Source organism: Dromaius novaehollandiae, chromosome 1 (assembly GCF_036370855.1).
Source record: "Dromaius novaehollandiae isolate bDroNov1 chromosome 1, bDroNov1.hap1, whole genome shotgun sequence".
NCBI lineage: Eukaryota > Metazoa > Chordata > Aves > Casuariiformes > Dromaiidae > Dromaius > Dromaius novaehollandiae.
Genome location: NC_088098.1, coordinates 36996583 through 37014674, shown reverse-complemented (window position 1 = coordinate 37014674; position 18092 = coordinate 36996583). Strand labels below are relative to the sequence as shown.

General features: G+C 37.4%; 1 protein-coding gene across 1 annotated transcript in view; it reads right to left on the bottom strand.

The window, feature by feature from the left end:
- Positions 1-18092, bottom strand: part of LGR5 (leucine rich repeat containing G protein-coupled receptor 5) — a 102433-nt gene that overhangs the window by 35600 nt on the left and 48741 nt on the right. The window contains exons 3-5 of the mRNA XM_026100352.2: positions 15629-15700; positions 13952-14023; positions 2527-2742 (exon numbers count right to left, since the gene is read on the bottom strand). Of these exons, the coding sequence (XP_025956137.2) occupies positions 2527-2742; positions 13952-14023; positions 15629-15700 (360 nt within the window). The remainder of the gene's footprint in view (positions 1-2526; positions 2743-13951; positions 14024-15628; positions 15701-18092) is intronic.

Genomic DNA, 18092 nt, shown 5'->3' with positions numbered 1-18092 from the left:
ATGTTAGAGGGGATGGCAAAAAATTGGAGCAGGTGAGGAGATGGATAATAAAGCAGACAGGAAACAGACATTAGGCTTGCAGAATGAAAGAAGACGACACAAAGTCGTAGGACAAAAAGCTGTAACTTCAATGAGATGAGTAAACTAATTGATCGTACACGTGCTGTAACTTGTATTCCTTTGAAACAATAAAAATCAACAGCTACTTTTTCAAATGTTCAGCAATTTAAAGTAAGTTTATTCTCTTACAAGATATATTATATTTTGATCAAAGTTTCCCACATGAAAGTTTGGGACTTTCATGCTCTGGCTCGGAATGCTGCCTATTTCTAAGTTTTTTGGACTGACATGGAAAAAAGAAAAAAACATTCTGTGTGCAGCTCATTAATGTTAGTGGATAGAACTTGGAGCAACTTCAGGGTGTTTTTCTAAAAATGATGCTTTTTTTCCCAGAAGACTTTTTTTCATTTTACTCTTGACACTCCACCCCCATAGTGGAGGGAAACTATGGGAGTAGCACTTTAAAAGAAAAGAGGGGCTGTGAATAGGGAGTTGCCAAGCACAAATCTTTCAACACTTCATTCTGCTCTGAAAATAATTTTAAAGATCACAAACTCTCTGAATGTTCTGCAGAACCTACAGAAATTGAGTCTACCTGCTTGGGGGCAGTCCATAAAAGTCAGAGATTCTGAAGAAAAATGTGAAAAATGCAAATGTTTTGCATTTTTTTTCCTTTCCTAGGAAGAAACCTAATCAACTTCTTTTTTTTTTATTTTTTTTTAACTACTACACTGACCTTTCATGCTCTAGTTATTATAAAGAGTTTGTCTCCAAATTCCAATTTTTAAAGACTATAGCTTCAATCCTACTCCTACTGGACATGATTTTTTTTGCACTGAGTTGCAAATTTGCCACACTGAATGGCAGAAAGCAGAACTACACATAAAGATTTTGGTAAGCCAAAAATATCAGATGTTGCAGGTAATGAGGAATGATTTAATTATTAATAAAACTATTAATAAATAAAAGACCAGAAGACCAGAAATAAGCAGGGTTGATCTAAAAAGGGGGGGGCCTAACTGAGCAGAGACAATTAAGGCATCAAAATAAACGATTTTCTCCTGGATTTCTTAATTGCCCTCATATCACTGTATTTCTGGTAGGTATCTAGAGAATGACTTTCAAGACTTTCTCCATCTTCAGCATTACTAAGTCTAGAAGCTCAATCAAATAACAAGTCTGTTCCCTTCTTCAAAGACTTTAACCTGTAGGAGATTGATAATGCTGAAGTTCAGTTTACTTCATGTAAACAGAAGGCAAAATTGGGTGGCACTACAAAGCTGTTACCCCATATTTTTTGTGCCCCATACAATGTTCATATTAAGCACTAGGAACAGATGGTGATTATAACTTTCAGTAAAGAACGTCGAAGTGTGCCAGGTACATTGCCTACACTGGGATCAGATTCCTATGTTAGAGTATGAGAGAGATAGAGTATGCTAAAATATGCTAAGTCTCTTACACACAATAGTTTCAGACAGCTTGTAAATCTTGACTATATTATTCTCTCTTTAGTAACGCTACCATTTTCAAAGGTATCCTGAAGTAACTTCTCTCTCTCTGTTCCCCTCCTCAGTTTCGTTAGACAGTCTAGAAATTTTTTCCTCTTGGTACATTCTCAAAAGATAAAATTTTGAATCTCTGTTCCATAGTATTCCCTCCAGATTCTGGTGTGAGTTTTGCATCTGTTTTCTTTAGCAGTCTTGGCATGTGAACATATGAAAATACAAAACTACATATACTTTCTATGAGGTGAAATACATATATTTATACTAGTCAGAATTCTTTCCAAGTCACCAAGAAAGCTTTTCAGTTCATTTCCTTTTTCTAATCTTCCCTCATTCACTACATACTGCCTTGGAGTCTTAAAGGACATACAATTCTTCTGTTCCTGTTTGTTTTGCTCACCCAATATGGTGATCTTTCAATTCTCTTACATAGTTCCTCACTGGAGATGGAAACTTTTAAGCTAGATCAAAACAAGCAATTTGGAAAATACTAGTTTAACTGTAAGAAGATATAAAAGATCTCTTTCTCCAAGATCATTGATTTTTTTTTTAATTTTGTTTTCTACTACATGTAAAATACTGCAGAAAAATGAATTTGTATTTGAAAAGAACATCTGTAACAAATCTCTTTTGTTACAAATCTCTTTTGCTGGGATCGTTCTCTTGGTAAAGGAATGTCATTAAACTTAGTGCAAAAATAAAGGGGAAACTTCAGATTTATAGCCCTGAAATATCAATTTAATATTAACCTTGCAAGACAAAATAGATGTTTAACTAACCTGGTTATTCACCTATCATTTGCCAACAGGAGAAGGACTAGGGGAATATTTAATAATGAAAGGTTGTCTCAAGCAAAGTCTAAATTAAACATTGCGTCTTGAAGCAATTTATCACAAAGAAGCCAAAGCCTTGCAAAGAAGTCACAGATTGTGGCTAAAATGCAATCAATAAAACTTACAAAACTACCAAACTAGAGAGGTTTCCAAAAGCATAGTCTGGTACGTGATGAATTTTATTCAGTGCCAGTGTCATTGCTTGTAGTGCTGGTAAACTTCTAAAAGCTTGGACAGGAATTTCTGTCAAAGAATTATCATCTAGCCACAGGTGTCTAAGGGAGACCAAACCACTGAAGCAGTTGGGGGGCACATAGTTGATGTGGTTGGCATCCAGACGTCTAGGAGAAAAAGAAATAGAAAAAAATGATTCTGAGAAAAGAACAGTGAATTCACACAATGGATATAAGAAGTTATCATTAAGAACACAACCCCAAAGGAAGGACATGGGCTGCCATGTCCGTTTTTCATTTCCTGGAGATTCTGCATTTCAGTCTTGTTTGCAGCCTAACCCCTGAGACCTCGTATCATGTTCACAGTTCTTTTAGTCAGCTGGCTCACTGCAACGAGCTCTCCACTGGAGCCACTAATTCACTGAAAGCACAGGCTGATCATTTTTGAACAGAGCTTCTCTGTGGACTGGGCATGAATTTTTTTCCTCTGCCAATCATTTGAAAGTATGGAATTAAACAAAGGTATAAGAAATGCAGTAAAAGGTTCTCTTTCAGAATCTGTAAATTACTGAGTCATGGAGTTGAAAGGTGATTTGGCTTTCCATATGCTATGTACCCATTTTAAAAGCCAAAAATAAAACTCATTCCCGAGTCTTTTTTACCATCTTACCTCTTGTTAAATACTGGTTATTCAAATGATTCCAATGAGCACTGAAATTAATATTTTTTAGTAGCAGAGAAAAATGTGTTTTAAATAGAGATCAGTGTTGCTAATATAATATATTTATTTTGAAAAATAAGTTATTAAATACAATTCAGTTGCTGTAGAGCCAACAGAGGGAGCTCAACTGCACATCGTACTGCTCTTCTTGAGATTCTGCAAGTCTTGCTCTGACACGTGTAAGTAAAGAGTAAATCTACTGATCCTTTTGCAGATATGAGGTTTTAAATAGGCACTAAAAATATGTCGTATTTTCATTGACTTCTACTTTTACTCTTTTTTTTTTCCTCCGTTGTGATGTCTTCAGGAAAACATTTAAAAGTGTGCTTCAGATTTCTGATCAAGATGGTGATCTGAACTCTGATAAGCTTTTTCTTGCTTCTAATGTGTTGCAGTGACTTGTACTTTGTAACATTTTCTAGAACTTCTGTTGAAGATGTCTGTAGAGAGGAGTAATTACATGAATGGTGAAATAAAAACAAATTTAAATAGAAGTCTGAAAACACTATAGAACAAACAGACACACCCAGGGTACAAAGTAATTCTGCACAACCTAAATTCAGTCTGTTTGAGAGAAATGTAATATATTTTGTGGCGGGCATAATAATCTCTTTATTTAAAGCTGCTTTTTCATTTACAGTCCTGTAAAATGTCAGGTCCATTCTATCTCCTGCTCCATGTTGCTTCTACCTACTGCATAAGAACAAATAATAAGTGCTAAGGCTCCGTGCCAGACTGGCAAATAACTGAGACAAGGTCAGTTGGAACAAATTTATAAAGTCCAGTGTCAAAGCCCTTGTACAATTAAATTTTCAATATAATAACTGACATGGCAGGCAGCAGAGACAGAGCTTCCAAAATAACTCAAGGGTCTGTCAACAAATGGGTGAGGCTGGAAATGTTTAGAAATACTCATGTTGTACCTCCCCTATTCCCCAGGCAACAACCATGCTATGCCTGTGTTTTCAAATAAGATATAATTTGAATGAGTAGATGAGGTTTCTTTGTGTTTGGTTAGAAGTAAATTTCTTCCCTGTGTGATGCTGGTATGTAAACTAAGAAGTTACAGTTGCATTAGTTTGACAGTTACACTGATTAAAGAATGGAGGCTTTATCCAGCCTAAACGTGTTACTGTATTACAGTTAACATCTTGTTCCATATGAAGCTTGAGCTTGCAGCTTGGACTTCTCTGTTGACTTCAAATTAGTTACTCACATAATCCTTGGTTGCACAGTGAAGCCAAGAGTCAGTTGTCTATGTGTGATCTAAATGGCTAAAATGGCAATACTTCCGTTGTCTTCAGTGAAATCAGGATTTTTACCTTACCCATATTTAGTAGCAAATTAAGGAATTGATTTTGTTTATAGCTTAAGTTTCCATCACTGGTTATATAAATAAAATATACAGCATAGGAGGAAAAATAGGACTGCAGCAATATAAATGAGATTCTGGGTAGCTGGATTACTGTTTAAATAAACTTTGTAGGAAAACAAGAAACTACAATGATTTGTGCTGTAAGCCCTGTAACTGGATTACATACCCTGCAAGTGCTCTTGGAAGTACTGCCTCAAGTGTTCTTTTGTTATCTAATCTTTTTAAAATTCCCAAGTACCATTTTCCTACTTGCAGATTAAAAATTTCAGTAGTGGTTATGTTTCCTATCATATTGTAGGTAATGTACACTGATGTAAAAAACATTGATCAAAATCATCGTTTTCAGCCAATTGTTTTACACATGCTGATCAAAGTTTTGGCACTTTAAGAACTAAACCCATTAACTCACAAACATGACCCTATTTATAACTTAAAATATATAGATAACATGTGGGGAGTTTGAAAGCTGCTATTATATTCCAGAGAGAGCCAATTTAGAACAGAAATGCTTGATCTCTTCTGATAGGCAGCATTTAAGTAAGACAGCCAGTATGAAATTCATCATGAGCTCACTTAAAATGTCCAAACCTTTCAAAGTAAATGCTTGAGCCATGTGGACTGTATCCCACTCCTGCTTCCTGTGACATATTGTGAATGTTAGGACCATATGCAGTATAAATTATGCAAAGATATTGTTCATATAGAATTTTGAAGATGACTAATTTATTGGTACTCTGAAACAGGTAAAGGTAGATGTTTGAAAAAGATTTGATTCATTTTTCTTTGGATCAATTCAGTATGAACTGATAGTTCTAAGCCACCGTTTTTCTGTTAGGGCCCAACAAAAATGCTTTCCTCCCTGATGTATGAATAATCTGGCTTCTAAGGCAGTATATATTTTTTCCTTTTTCTGAGTCTTGCTATCAAGAGCAAGCCCAGCTACAACCTGGATGTACCTACTGACCATGAAATTCCTTAATGTCTTGTGGGTGTGTCTTGCTCATGCATTCAAGGTTAAATCTAATGCTAGACGTGGGATCAGGAGGCAAATTTCCGCCAAGTCAGACTGACAGAGATTGTTGGAGCATTCCCCTGAAACACTTGGTACAGTCTATTTGCTAGCATCATCTGTGTTTTAACCTACTGAATCACTTGAAACATTGCAGGGACTGAGTAAAGGGTGATGGCCTTTGTCTCTCCTGCTCTTTTCATGTGATAGGTTGTTGTTGCAGCTGATAAATTCTTATTTTGGTTTTCATGTTTGCTGTGGCCTCTGGGAGGTGGCTGTGGCCTGTTGTGTGCAAGAGGCAGTCAGAACAGATGATCACTTGACATCTCTGAACTAGACATCTATTGCGTGAGTTGTCTCTTCTTGCAAGGAGGGACCCTGAAGAGATACTACAAAGGGAATGGAGTGGAAATAAGCCACAAAGATGCATAAAAAAGTCAAGGATAAAATGTTTCTTCTCACATTTAACTTTAAAATAGAACAGGAAAAACCAAAGGAAAAGGGGATATCTGTAATAGGCAGGGGAGGCAAACAAGCGAGAGCACATCAGGACTGACTTCAAGCACAGCAGAGAAGAGACCTTCCCACCTTCCTCCTCTCCTGACCTGGTTCTGCTATGTGAGGAGCAGCAGACAAGCTGCTTGCCGCAAGGTCTGGGGCAATGATGAAAAATGGTTGGGGGTGGGACCTGTCTGGGGGTGGTATAAGAGAGAGGATGGGGTCATCATGCTCAGCCCCATCATCTTTGCTAGCTTGCGGTGGTCCCGCCACAGATCAGTTCTCAGCAGTTTGTTTATATGAATTGGGCTAAAGCCCAATCTAAGGAATGGCAACAGTGACATCAAAACTGGCTCTGAAAAGCGGATGTAACGAAAATATAGCTGGCTATTGTGAGCTTGGTTTTCAAGCATGGCCCTTTAAGCAGGATATCCCCTTCACTCCACAGGGGAAAATGCTAGGACTATTGTAAAAGCATAATTACAACACACCAGCACAGCAGTTCCCACATCTCACTTTCAGCTCTGCCCTTGTATGGGTCTGTATAGGATTGATACAAAGAACCCTGTGCAGCAACAGCGAGACCAGAAGAAACAAAAAAAAGTCTCAGTTTTGGAGCATTTTTTCCTGTCCCACTATGTAGCTTTACATGACTGGGAGGTCTCTGCAGCTCAGAGTTTCACTTATTAGTGTTTCTCTTCACATCCAAATGTGCTGTTCAGGTATTTTGATAAACCTGCACTTGACGGTGGCCTGGGATATTATCAGATGACAGTGTCATTGTATAAAGCACAAACAGCCCGTTGCAATGCTATATTCCTGCTAAGACCGGCTCTGACACTGGGTACTCTGAATCCCCAAAGATGGGAAAAAGTGGAGCCAGCAGGAGTTGCTGGGTTATCCTGGGACTTTGGCTGAATACCCTACACAATCTGTGCCTATCCTAGTGCATTATGTGTGCCTAGAACACTCCCAGGTGCTGTGGCCAGATGGCTCAGAGAGGCCCATATTGCACTAGTGACCTCTCCTAGCCTCCCTAACAAGGTGGCTGTGTGCAGAATGCTCACCGGGGAGGGTCCAGGAGCGTGCGAATTGCCAGATGACCCTGGGGAACAGTTCAGGTAAACATTAGTTGGCACGAGCCGAAAGTGTGCCAGGGACCGTGCTGACTGTGCAGCACTACAGATGGTCATGGACAGTGCCTGGGAGCACTCCGAAGCACTGTTTGCTTTGCTGGACTGGCTGTAGCAACAGTGTCATTTTACAGTGCCTTGGAGGATCTCCTCTGAAACATAAGGTCAGCCCACTCCTTGTTTACCATTCCCAGGGTAGCTGCTCCTTCTCCCACATGTGGTATACATATCCAGGTGGGGCTCAGCCAGGCAGGAAGATTTTTGCTAAGTGGTTCCAATGTTGAGAAATCTGTCTGTCTCTTGTAGACACGATAAAAATTTTAACTCTTATAAAGCTGCTCAGAAGACAGAAGGGAGTCAGTTGCCTCTTAGATTCTCCTGGATGAAACAGAACATCACTCAGTGGACTGGAATTGCTGGTAGATCAGTCTCTTTGCACCCCACTTTGAGAACAACCTGACTCTATGGCTGGTTGAATGAGGGACTGCACCCAAGTGAAATGGTGGCAGAGAGACCTTAAGGATCCTTGCAACTCGTCTTCCTCCCAGCTGCCTATGAAACCAGAAAAGCATCTGAAACCAAGCGGGGTGGTCCAACATTGTACTAGTGCTCCATGTTTCAGCCCCTCTTCTAGTGTCTATTGTGCTCTAGGGCTCTAATAGTTCAAAAGGACAAGACACGCAATAAAATAAGGAGGCTGCAATACTGAGTTTTGAGACATCTTTGCATATGTGTGCTGATGCATGCACGAGTGCACACAACCTTGATTTAAACTGTTGGAAATTCCTCCTCAGGGAGTTTGTGGGTAACTGTTGAGGTACAGGGTTTCCTAAGAAAGATAATGCCTTCTGCAGGCTTCATTATCATAGGGTGTGCAATGGAAAACCACAGCTAAAGTTCTTTTCTTTTAGCTAAAGATCTTCTTTTCATGAAAAACGATTCTCTTGGGACAACATGATTTCAAAGTAATTTTGTGTTTACAGGAAAGCATTGATTTTTAACTAAAAATCAGGTTTATTAGCACAAGCATCGAACTGGAAAAAATAGTTTAAAGTTAGCATTTCTGAAAAAAAGTCCTTTTTATTTTAAGACTGGATTGGAAGCATTTTGGAAGTTTGTTCCATGGAAACCTTCGACTCTTTGCTCTGATTCAGAATGGAAACTTCTCTTGAAACGTCAAGTATTTGGAAGGAGAAGGAGATGAAAAATCCATTTTCTGACCTGTTCTATCCAGGCAATGACTAAGAATGTCCTAGACTATTTCCAGGTAACCTTTTATGTAAAACCCTGTGTCACTTTCATGTGCTCCACCTGATACCAAAATATGTTAAAAATAAAATTTTAGTGTTTTAAAAATTCCATTAGGCAATTTGAAACAAATTTCATTGGCACTATTTTCATATCTTCTTACCTGTGAAGTCAAATTCATTTGCTACACTAAATCAAACTTTCGGGTTTCAAGGAAGAAAAGATGGTCTATCAACTCTTTCCAGTTCTTTGGAAGAGGGGCTATGTTGTATTCTGCCCTGTTTTCTATTATTACAGTAAAAGTCCTCTCAAACTGTACAAAAATGAAAGCAGGTGATGTGTATTTCTGTAAATAATGCTTGCTTTTAAATGTCCTCGATGACTGGTTGGATATGGACAGTGAAATACTACTTGATGTGTTCTTGTTCTTGGTATTTCTGTGTCCGACAAAGCAACAGTAAAAGCTTTTCATTAGCAGCTTGTCTGAACAAGAAAACAAACAGGGAGTGAAGCTTCATCTGTAGTATTCACTGCAAAGCGTTGTAGTACAACAGTGCAATAAAAGAGCAGAAGAGCAGAAGGTTTGCTTCTCCATCACCAATGTTAATCACACTTTCTTCCTTTGTTTAGTAACATTTACAAACGGAGATCTGCAAACTTATCAGTTCCTAGTAACAAAAAATTATTTGTGTTAACACTTTCAGGGAACAAACTTTTTAAAAAAATAATTGACATGTCATTGCCTGTTTTGACAAATCCTTCTTGCTCAAAAATAAAATGCTTAAATTATAATGACATCATTTATGTACCAGAATTGGCATAGACATGACAAGAGAATTACACTACAGGAAAAAAAGGTATTTATTTAAACAAATACATAAATTTAGTGAAAAGAGTTGGCCATAAAGCAAGCTGTTAATAACTGTATTTGAAAAATAAGTTAATATAGGTATCTAAAATGTTGCTGAACTATACAGGTCTATTCAAAATCATTAAAAGCTTTCTTGATTTAAAAAGCAGTGTGCAAGAATGGAGATATTGGAGCTTGAGAACCTAAAACCCACAGACCCTCTACTTACAGTCAGTTCTAAAGAAATATTTTTCCTGAAGGTGAATGTGACCAGGAAGACAGCATTCAAGTGACACTTCAAACCCTGCTGCCAAGATCTAAGTTGCAACACATCAGTAATTATATGCTGGTCACTTTCAGTCATGGTACTTGAGAACATGTTTTCCCCTCTATGGCTTAATAGAAATAAATATAATTTCCATTCTTACAGCCAGTAATCCTGATAATTTGTATTTATATTAGATTTCAAAGGAAAATTATAGCCCATATAATATGTTAAAGACATTGGAGATAACCACATCTTAAAAACCAACTTGTTCTGGTTACTTCCTTAAATCCTCCTGCCATAAAGGGAATCTGAGTCCTACACAATCATTGTCCAAGCAGCATGTCATTACTGTTGACTAGTGAACAACAAAGATTTTTATAGAATTGGAGAAGATTTTAATATTGTTTACTCTTATTTTTGTTTCAGTTACATAAAACATGCAGTCCTTTGCTTGCTTGAAGGCAGCAGTATTCAGGTTTTCCTCACAAATTTTTGCTGCTCAAGATGAAATGAACAAATCCTTGGCTTTTTTTGGTTAGTTTATTTTTTGTGCCCATTTCTCATTTTATAGTATTTATTAAATAATGTCTGCTGCCTGAAGAAGAGCGATCTATTTTTAAAGATAGTCGAAGTCTTAAGAAAGTCTAAGCCTTAAGAAATTTATGAATATATATGAATCCATTCAGCATGCAAGTAGTATTATACCTTGGATGAGAAAGAGGAAGGAACTTTTGCTCATTTTTGCAATACATTAGTGCTCTACGTATCACAGGCCATCTAACATCAACTAGTCTGTCAATATTGATACCTAGACTGTCAATGCTGAGCCTGGACCGAAAGGATAAGGAAGGAACATCATCCAGAAATACCTTTTTGTGCAAAAATTTGTGATGAATTTGTTTTATGAGTGATCACGGAAAATCTGTATGATCTGTATGTGCATGTGTATGTACAATTATATTTATATAAAAATTAATTTAACACAGTCCTCTTCATATTAATTAAGGCAACAAGGCAGTTAGTATAACTTGTCCCTCTACATGACTGTCTTTCTTGGGTGAAAAGTACAAAAGGGTGAGTTTTGAGTTCTGTCACCAGTTTTCTTTTCTTTCTTTCTTTTTTTTTTTCTCTCTTTTTGCAACTATTCTAGCCTGAGGAAAAAGGTTAATGAGGCTTCCACAAATCATGCCAGGCTATATAGTTAAACATAATCAATACAAGAACTTGCTGTCTTACAGAAGATGTGCCTTTGTTAAGGCTTTTAACCTCTTAATTACACTCTTGAAAACACTCCTGTTATTTCAAAGGTTTCAAGAAATAATTCCTATTGTAAAACAGAAACCAATGCAAGAGTCACCTTGTGAACAGAAATTTACTCGACTGTATGAAACAAGAAATTGAATCTCTGCACACCTTTATCTGACAGCCACAACCTAGTTTAAGCAAACAAAAGAATAATAGTTTTCTTTTCCTCAAAGAGGTCTCTTTTGCCACTGATCATCTTTCAGCTGCTAGTAGCTTTTCTGTAGAAACCCATATCATTCTATCTTGGGTCTGCTACACAGCTGTTTAAAGGTTTCTACTGGCCATTACTATTCTCCCTCTGTTTTGATTCTGTCACAGGATATCAGTCCTTTACACAGACTACATAAACTACAGTTTACTTCTTCAGCTTCTTCCTCACTTCAGGGAAAGATATTTGCAACAAAGAATGAGTGAGACCATCATTTTGTTTAGAAACTGTATTGAAAATTCAACAGTTTCTTTCAGAGGAACAAAGGAACTCTTGTTTGCTTGGCTTATCGTGTTTTGGTCCAGAATGTGTATAGAATGATGTGATCTCAGCAAGATTTTTTTGTTTGTTTAGCAGAAAGAAAATCTAATACAGTCACTAGACCAGCATTTTCTCATGACTTTTAAAAGATCAAAGGGAAGATCTGTAACCTCAAAAGTATATGACTCAGATATTTCAGTCTGTGTCTGGTCAATAAAGAAAAAAGGCACTGACCAAATAACAATTATAAGATAATTAATTCTTAGGGCTGTTTTACCTTTAGGAACCCTAACGAACACTTTGTGTATAAAGGAGGTAATTTTTGTTCAAGAAGGACATAAAAACCTGGGAGGTAATACGGTATAGTATGTGTGTGTGTAGTGGTAAGTTGCACACAAATGACAATTTTGCTGGAAATCAATTCATTTCATTAATTCTGTTCTTAAGATTTTGGCCGAATTGAATGTATGTAAACGAGGTTAACCATCTGGTGGATCTCCTTTATACACATAAAAAAGAAGAGAGCATGTTCAACGCAGTATGCTTCCCACCGATACATGTATCTCGACTGACCAGACTGGATAGCGTGGTATTCATGCTTGCTGTATCCTTGTCTTTGTCAGACTTTTACCTGTGAGGCTGCTGATTAGTACATACTGTAGGAACATTTTTTGTGACAGATATTTGAACTTCTCTAATGACTTCTACATTAGGATCTTGGAACTTTTTAGGAAAATACCTACATTTCAAGATAATTCTGTGGAAGTATGAGGTGGCCAGCTAAAGCACAGAGCAGAGTCAGCTGTCATTTTCCTGCTTACAAAGAAGTTGCATGCCTGTCTTCCATCATCTAGATATCTTATGCTGCACGTTCAAGATTAGCAGATACTTTAGAAAATTTAGCCCCTATTATTTTTGTATCAGGCAACAATGAACATTTGTGGATAATTCAGAAACAGAATCTATTTGTTGCATCCTGCATTGAGAGAGCAAGAGCAATCTTGTGGATGCAAAACGAGAACTGCAAGAGCTGTGGAAAGAACTCATGATGCTGAATTGACCAAGCAATAACATGGCAGATGGATTTCAGGGTAGATAAATGTAAGGCAATGCAGTTGGGGAAAAGGCAATCCCAACCTTATATGAGGAACTCTTGAGTAGCTATTAATATGCCAAAAAGAGGTCTTTAGGTTTTAATAAATAAGTATGAAAACAACAGCTCAGTGTTCAGCAATGGTTAAAAACAACACTAAGTCTGTGAAGTTAATAGGAAAGAAAAGAGAACAAAAAAGCATCATCGTGCCACATCTATGTCATGCAAGCACTTTCAATATCCTGTGCAAGTCTGATCTCCCCTTTGAATCGTCTCAAATGCAATATAAGAGAAATGGGGAAAAAAGTTCAGGGAAGAGTGACAAGAATGACCAAAAGAAAGGAATAGCTCCCACATATGAAACAATTCAACAGCCTATGACTGAAAAACATGACTAATGGAGATAAAACAGAGGTCTATAAAATCTGGAGTACATCAACAAGGAATAGCTATTCACGCATTCTCCTGATACTGCATTTAGGCATCACCAAACACAGTGGAAAATTCGAAGTAAATAAAAGGAGGTGCTTTATCACATTGCAGAGTTAGTTGATCAGCAGATACGCTGCTACAGAAAATTATGGATGTTAAATGGACTCAAAAAGAAACTGTTCAAACTCATGCAATAAAATCCTTCAAGAACTAAGAAACCACTATGTGCTCAGTGAGTCCCTGAATGCAAATCTCTGGCAGTTGGGACAGGATACCAAGGAAGTATTATCATATTCTTTACCTGACCTTTTATTTTTCCTTAGGCATCTGCTGTTCAAGACTGGATAATGGTCTAGGTCAGCTTTTAGCATGACCTGCTACAACCATTCTTACATTACAGGGCAGAAGCTCATCAAAATAATTTCATCCATACTACTAATCAGCCAATCCTCACTCCTGGTCTAGGAATTTTGGCAGCAGTTCTGTTAAAACTGAAGCTTGTGGACTGAGTCAGCATGGCACAGTCAAGAAATATAAATATGGAGACCTGCCTGAAGCAGACTATAATTAGGCATCCTCTAGTACACTGTTTTATGAGTTAATAGTGTTTTCAATATTGGTTAAAAAGAAAAAATTACACCAGATGAAATAAAAAAGGGAGTCATTTGGGATTCTCTTCATGGGAAAAACTCAAGGGATCATATTCTTGAAAGACAGAAAATATTGCAGGGCAAGGAGCATTTTCTCGGACCATGAACCATCTTATAACGTTGTAAAGCAGCTGCCAATGTCACAAAATTACTGGAATGAAATTAGTCACTTCTGATGTTTAACTGAAATTACAATTCTGATGAAAAGTGCTTCAAATAGAGTTGAAACAAAAAGTTGTTTCAGCACTTTAAGGAGGTAATTAATAGGTAATCTTATACATTATTGTTAATACAAGGTTACAAGTTGACGTATCAAGTATACTCACAGAGACTGAAGGCTGCGCAAGTTCTGAAGTGCTTCAGCAGGAACCTGACGTAGTTGGTTATTCTGCAGCATCCTACATTTAGAGTAACATGAAAACCAGACCCAACACAGTAAAGATAATTATTTCCTATTGCAAATTTTCTTGCAAGGTTACCTCCTGTTTTTCTTGTTGTACTTTAAGATTACAAAGAAACAATGTACACAAATACTCCATTCCCCTACTTCTTTCACAATGCTAAATCTCTTTAAAGCAAACAAGTAGCTGTAGCATATTAGCTTCATTAACAGCTACACACCAGCTTTGAGCAGAATTTTCACAGCAGCTCAGGAAGTTAACAGAATAAATCCTACTCATTTTCAGCAGGGCTTGAGCTCCTAATTGCCTCCACTGATTCTGAAATTGTCATCCTTATGTATCGATTTCCTTTCCCGTATTAAGTCATTCAGTTTCTCATTCTGAGAAGGCTCTGAAGGATCAACTCTTGAAATCTTTAACTCAAGAAAATGCTGCAGACTTTTAACTGTGTGAAGAGTTTCTGATTTTGTTTGAATGAAATTTCAGCTCTGCAAAGAGTGCTGAATTTTTCCCAATGAAATTAATTTTCTGAAAATAAAGGTTGCTGGCAATAACCCCCCAAAATCTTTCTGAAGTTGTTACATGATTTAGCCTGCAAAGATTGAAAATTATTTTTCACTCCAATAACACCTTTTCTTCCCTTAGAATATGAGGCATCACTTTGTGAGGAGAAAGAGGGGGCTTCCATTTGTACTGCCTAATATCCTTGTTTGGGCAAACTCCTACAAATATAAAAGGATTCTATAAAAAGAAGAAAAAAAAGCTGAAGAAGTATATGCCATCTTCCAAATGAGGCATACATGAGGTGACATTGCTAGCAGAATCATTTTTGGCAGGCCGAAAGCTCCTTAGGCCAACAAGAGTTACAGCTGTGCCAACTTAAGAGTAGATGGCGTTCAGTAGAGCTCTGTACACTCTTACTTTAGGATCTGGATTGGCTTGACACTGACTAACAGGTTGGCATTTCTGGTAGTAAAGCAATTTCTGTGATCTTTTCATAGGCAAAGATCCCATCAAGTATAAACACAGTGAGATTTGGCCTGCTAATAATTTGAGTAACAATATGTGCAATCTTATTACTCTAAATAATACATATTTTAGTCATATGCTTGATAATTTATCTTGCAGTTATTGTATCTTCAAAGAATAAGATCTAGATATGAAATAACTGGATTTTAAATTACATAGTATTCCATGATAATTACTTTTTCCCCTGCTCTCAATAAAAGGAAAGAACAATCTACCCTCAATTTTATGTGATCATGAAAAGTCCGCTAAGGTTTTTAGACTTGAACTCAGAACTTATGAGGCAATTAAAGAAACTATTAATTGTATTTTTACCTTTGATATTGTACAGAGATATCTACTTGATGAGTAAGTTGTTTTTAGAATGACATTAATGTTTTCAAACCTTTGTCTTTAAGATACTTTCTATATGAAAAAGCAAAGATTTAGTGATGTTCATATTAATCTTCACTTCAACTGAATTGTTCAAAATGAACTGATCAAAGTATGTAATTTAGTTGATCAAAACTTCACTAGTTAGTTCCCTGGAGCATTTAGGAAATCAGAAATATATCAAACAACACACAGTTTACTTACAGGACTTTAAGACTGAAAAGGCCAGCAAATGCTCCCTTAGGAATGTATGTCAACCCATTTCCTGCAAGACGTCTGCAGAGTTTGAAAAAGGAAAAGAAAAAAAGAGTAAATACTTTATACTTTTTCTCTTCATGTGGAGTTAATTTGGTTGTTAAAAAGTGCAACACAGCTATGTTTGAATGACTGATGCCAGTGGCAGTAGTTTAAGAGCCTTGTTTTGTCATTAATACACTTTTAAAAGCAAAAAAAAGAGAAGTTCTTAACTGTACAGTTGATTTACTGGCAGCTGGACTGCAGAGACAAAATGCAATTTTGCTATAAATCAAGCTTATGGGTTAGAATGAAAGTCTAATTCTTCATATTGGTTTTTTTTTTTTAAGGATTAGAGCAATCCCTGTAACTAAAATATAGATATAGTGACTACTATTAGCATCATCGGACTTACAGGCATACAGCCTTGGAATTGTGCATATGTGATTTCTGTGCACATTGAACTCAGTTGTGCATTTAACTCTTTTGCACATATTATCAAAATATGTCCATGTACTAATGACCACAGTTCATTTTACAGTAAGTGCACATAAAATTGCTGTACTGGTGGATTCATATTTTTACCTGTGAACAGATTTATAATAGGGTGGCAAAAAGTGTAGTTGTTAAAATTTGTAGGGTTCTTTTTCCCCACTTCTATTGCATCATCCTTCCTTCTCAGAATGCCTGAAAGTATTTACAGACATGGGTAAGTACAACAAATACCTTTGTAAAGTATGTTACTTTGCCAAAAAAGAATGCATTCTCTAGGATTTGTGCCTAGGAAAGAGATTATATATTTAATACGAAATAATGGCATTTGGAAGTCCCCCATCAGTGCAATCCCAGAGTGTCTTGCATTTAGCCTCCTTACATTCCAGTCCAGCTGGAATATGCTGTGATACCTGTTTCACAGCAAGAAAACTAACTGGTAAGGGTCAGATTCCCAGTCAAGTTACTCTGTTAGCAGAGCCCTAGGGTCTGCTCTTAGCTGGCAACAAATATGGGTTGATATGACTTGACCCTGTTATATTTGCAGACCAAATTAAGCCGAGTGGAATTACTTGATATTTCCCACCAGCTAAGATACTTCATATCAAAATTACAGACAGTTACCACAGACCAGCTGATGTGATGACAGAGTTGACATTTGATTTGGCATCTGATCCCTGAGGAAAGACTAACAGAATAGATCCACAAAATGCCTTAGGTGCTGAGCTGCCAGAGAGGAATCTACAGCACTGAAGTAGGCACCGGGCTTGGTTATACTGTTCATGGAGAAGACCAGGTGCTTGGAACTGCAATCTGAAAGAACTGGAACTGACTGGACCTTAAACTTTGTCTTCCTTTGGAGTTTAGTTGCCTCAAACTACTTTGGGAGAGGTGTCACGGGCATATCTCCTCTTGAGATATTCCCTTTCATACAGAAAAAAACAAAAGCATTTTGGGCCAGAGAGAAAGAAAATTTTATTCTAGATCCCAGCTCTAAAGATTATTGAGGTATTTTCAATTTGTGGAAAAGGGCCTTCCCTGTACACGTATACCTGCCAAGTGATGTAACCTGTTAGTCATAGAAGGTAGCTCTTCCTCTCCCTGTTCAATGAATATAATTCTGTTCTGCAGAGTGGCTCAGCTTCACACAGAGCTGCTGAGCTTGTCTCTGAGTCTGGAGTACTTTGGAGTCTCGTGTGCAGACGTTCATCCGAGAATTGGACATGCGTATTTGAATTCCTGCAGGCAGATGAAAGATTCAAACCTGGCTCAGTCTTTCTCAAAGGCGAGGTACTCAAAGGCTGAGTTTATTTTACATTAGACATGTGAAGGGCTTCTCCGACTTCAGTTTTCATTTTGAATGAAAATGGCAATAACTTTTTGGTTGTGGCTTGACTGAGTATGTGTGTGTTAGGTTAGGCATGCCAGAGTGGGTCACCCAAAGTAAATGCCATCTGTGGACCACAGAATAGCAGCAGCTCGGGACCTGCCCAGCACTGATCTCAGTTTATGATATGATTTTTTAAAGACACTAAGGACTGCTTCAACTGCATAGCACCCTTTTGGTCTGTTATTTTTACTGACATGACTGGACATGAGCTGAACCAGCAAGCGGTGTGTGTGCAAAACTTTAGTGGAAAAAAATGCAGGTAGAGGTGTTAGGTTTTCACTTTCAAATGTAAATGCCTGTTTTGAGTGCCGCATGGAAAGCTTGATAAAGAGCAGGGAACTAAATTTGTATCTCCAAAGACTCAAGTTAGTGCCAAAGACTCAAGTTAGTGCTCTCTTAGGCCACCATTCCTCTTTAATGTTGGCTGACTTAGGGATAGACAAAAGTGATTTATGCTGCAGCGATTTCCATCATTGTCACAATTCAAACTGCCAAACATACTGCATGTTCATACCTCCTGTTTGGACTAGAATACTCTTTATAGAAAGTGTC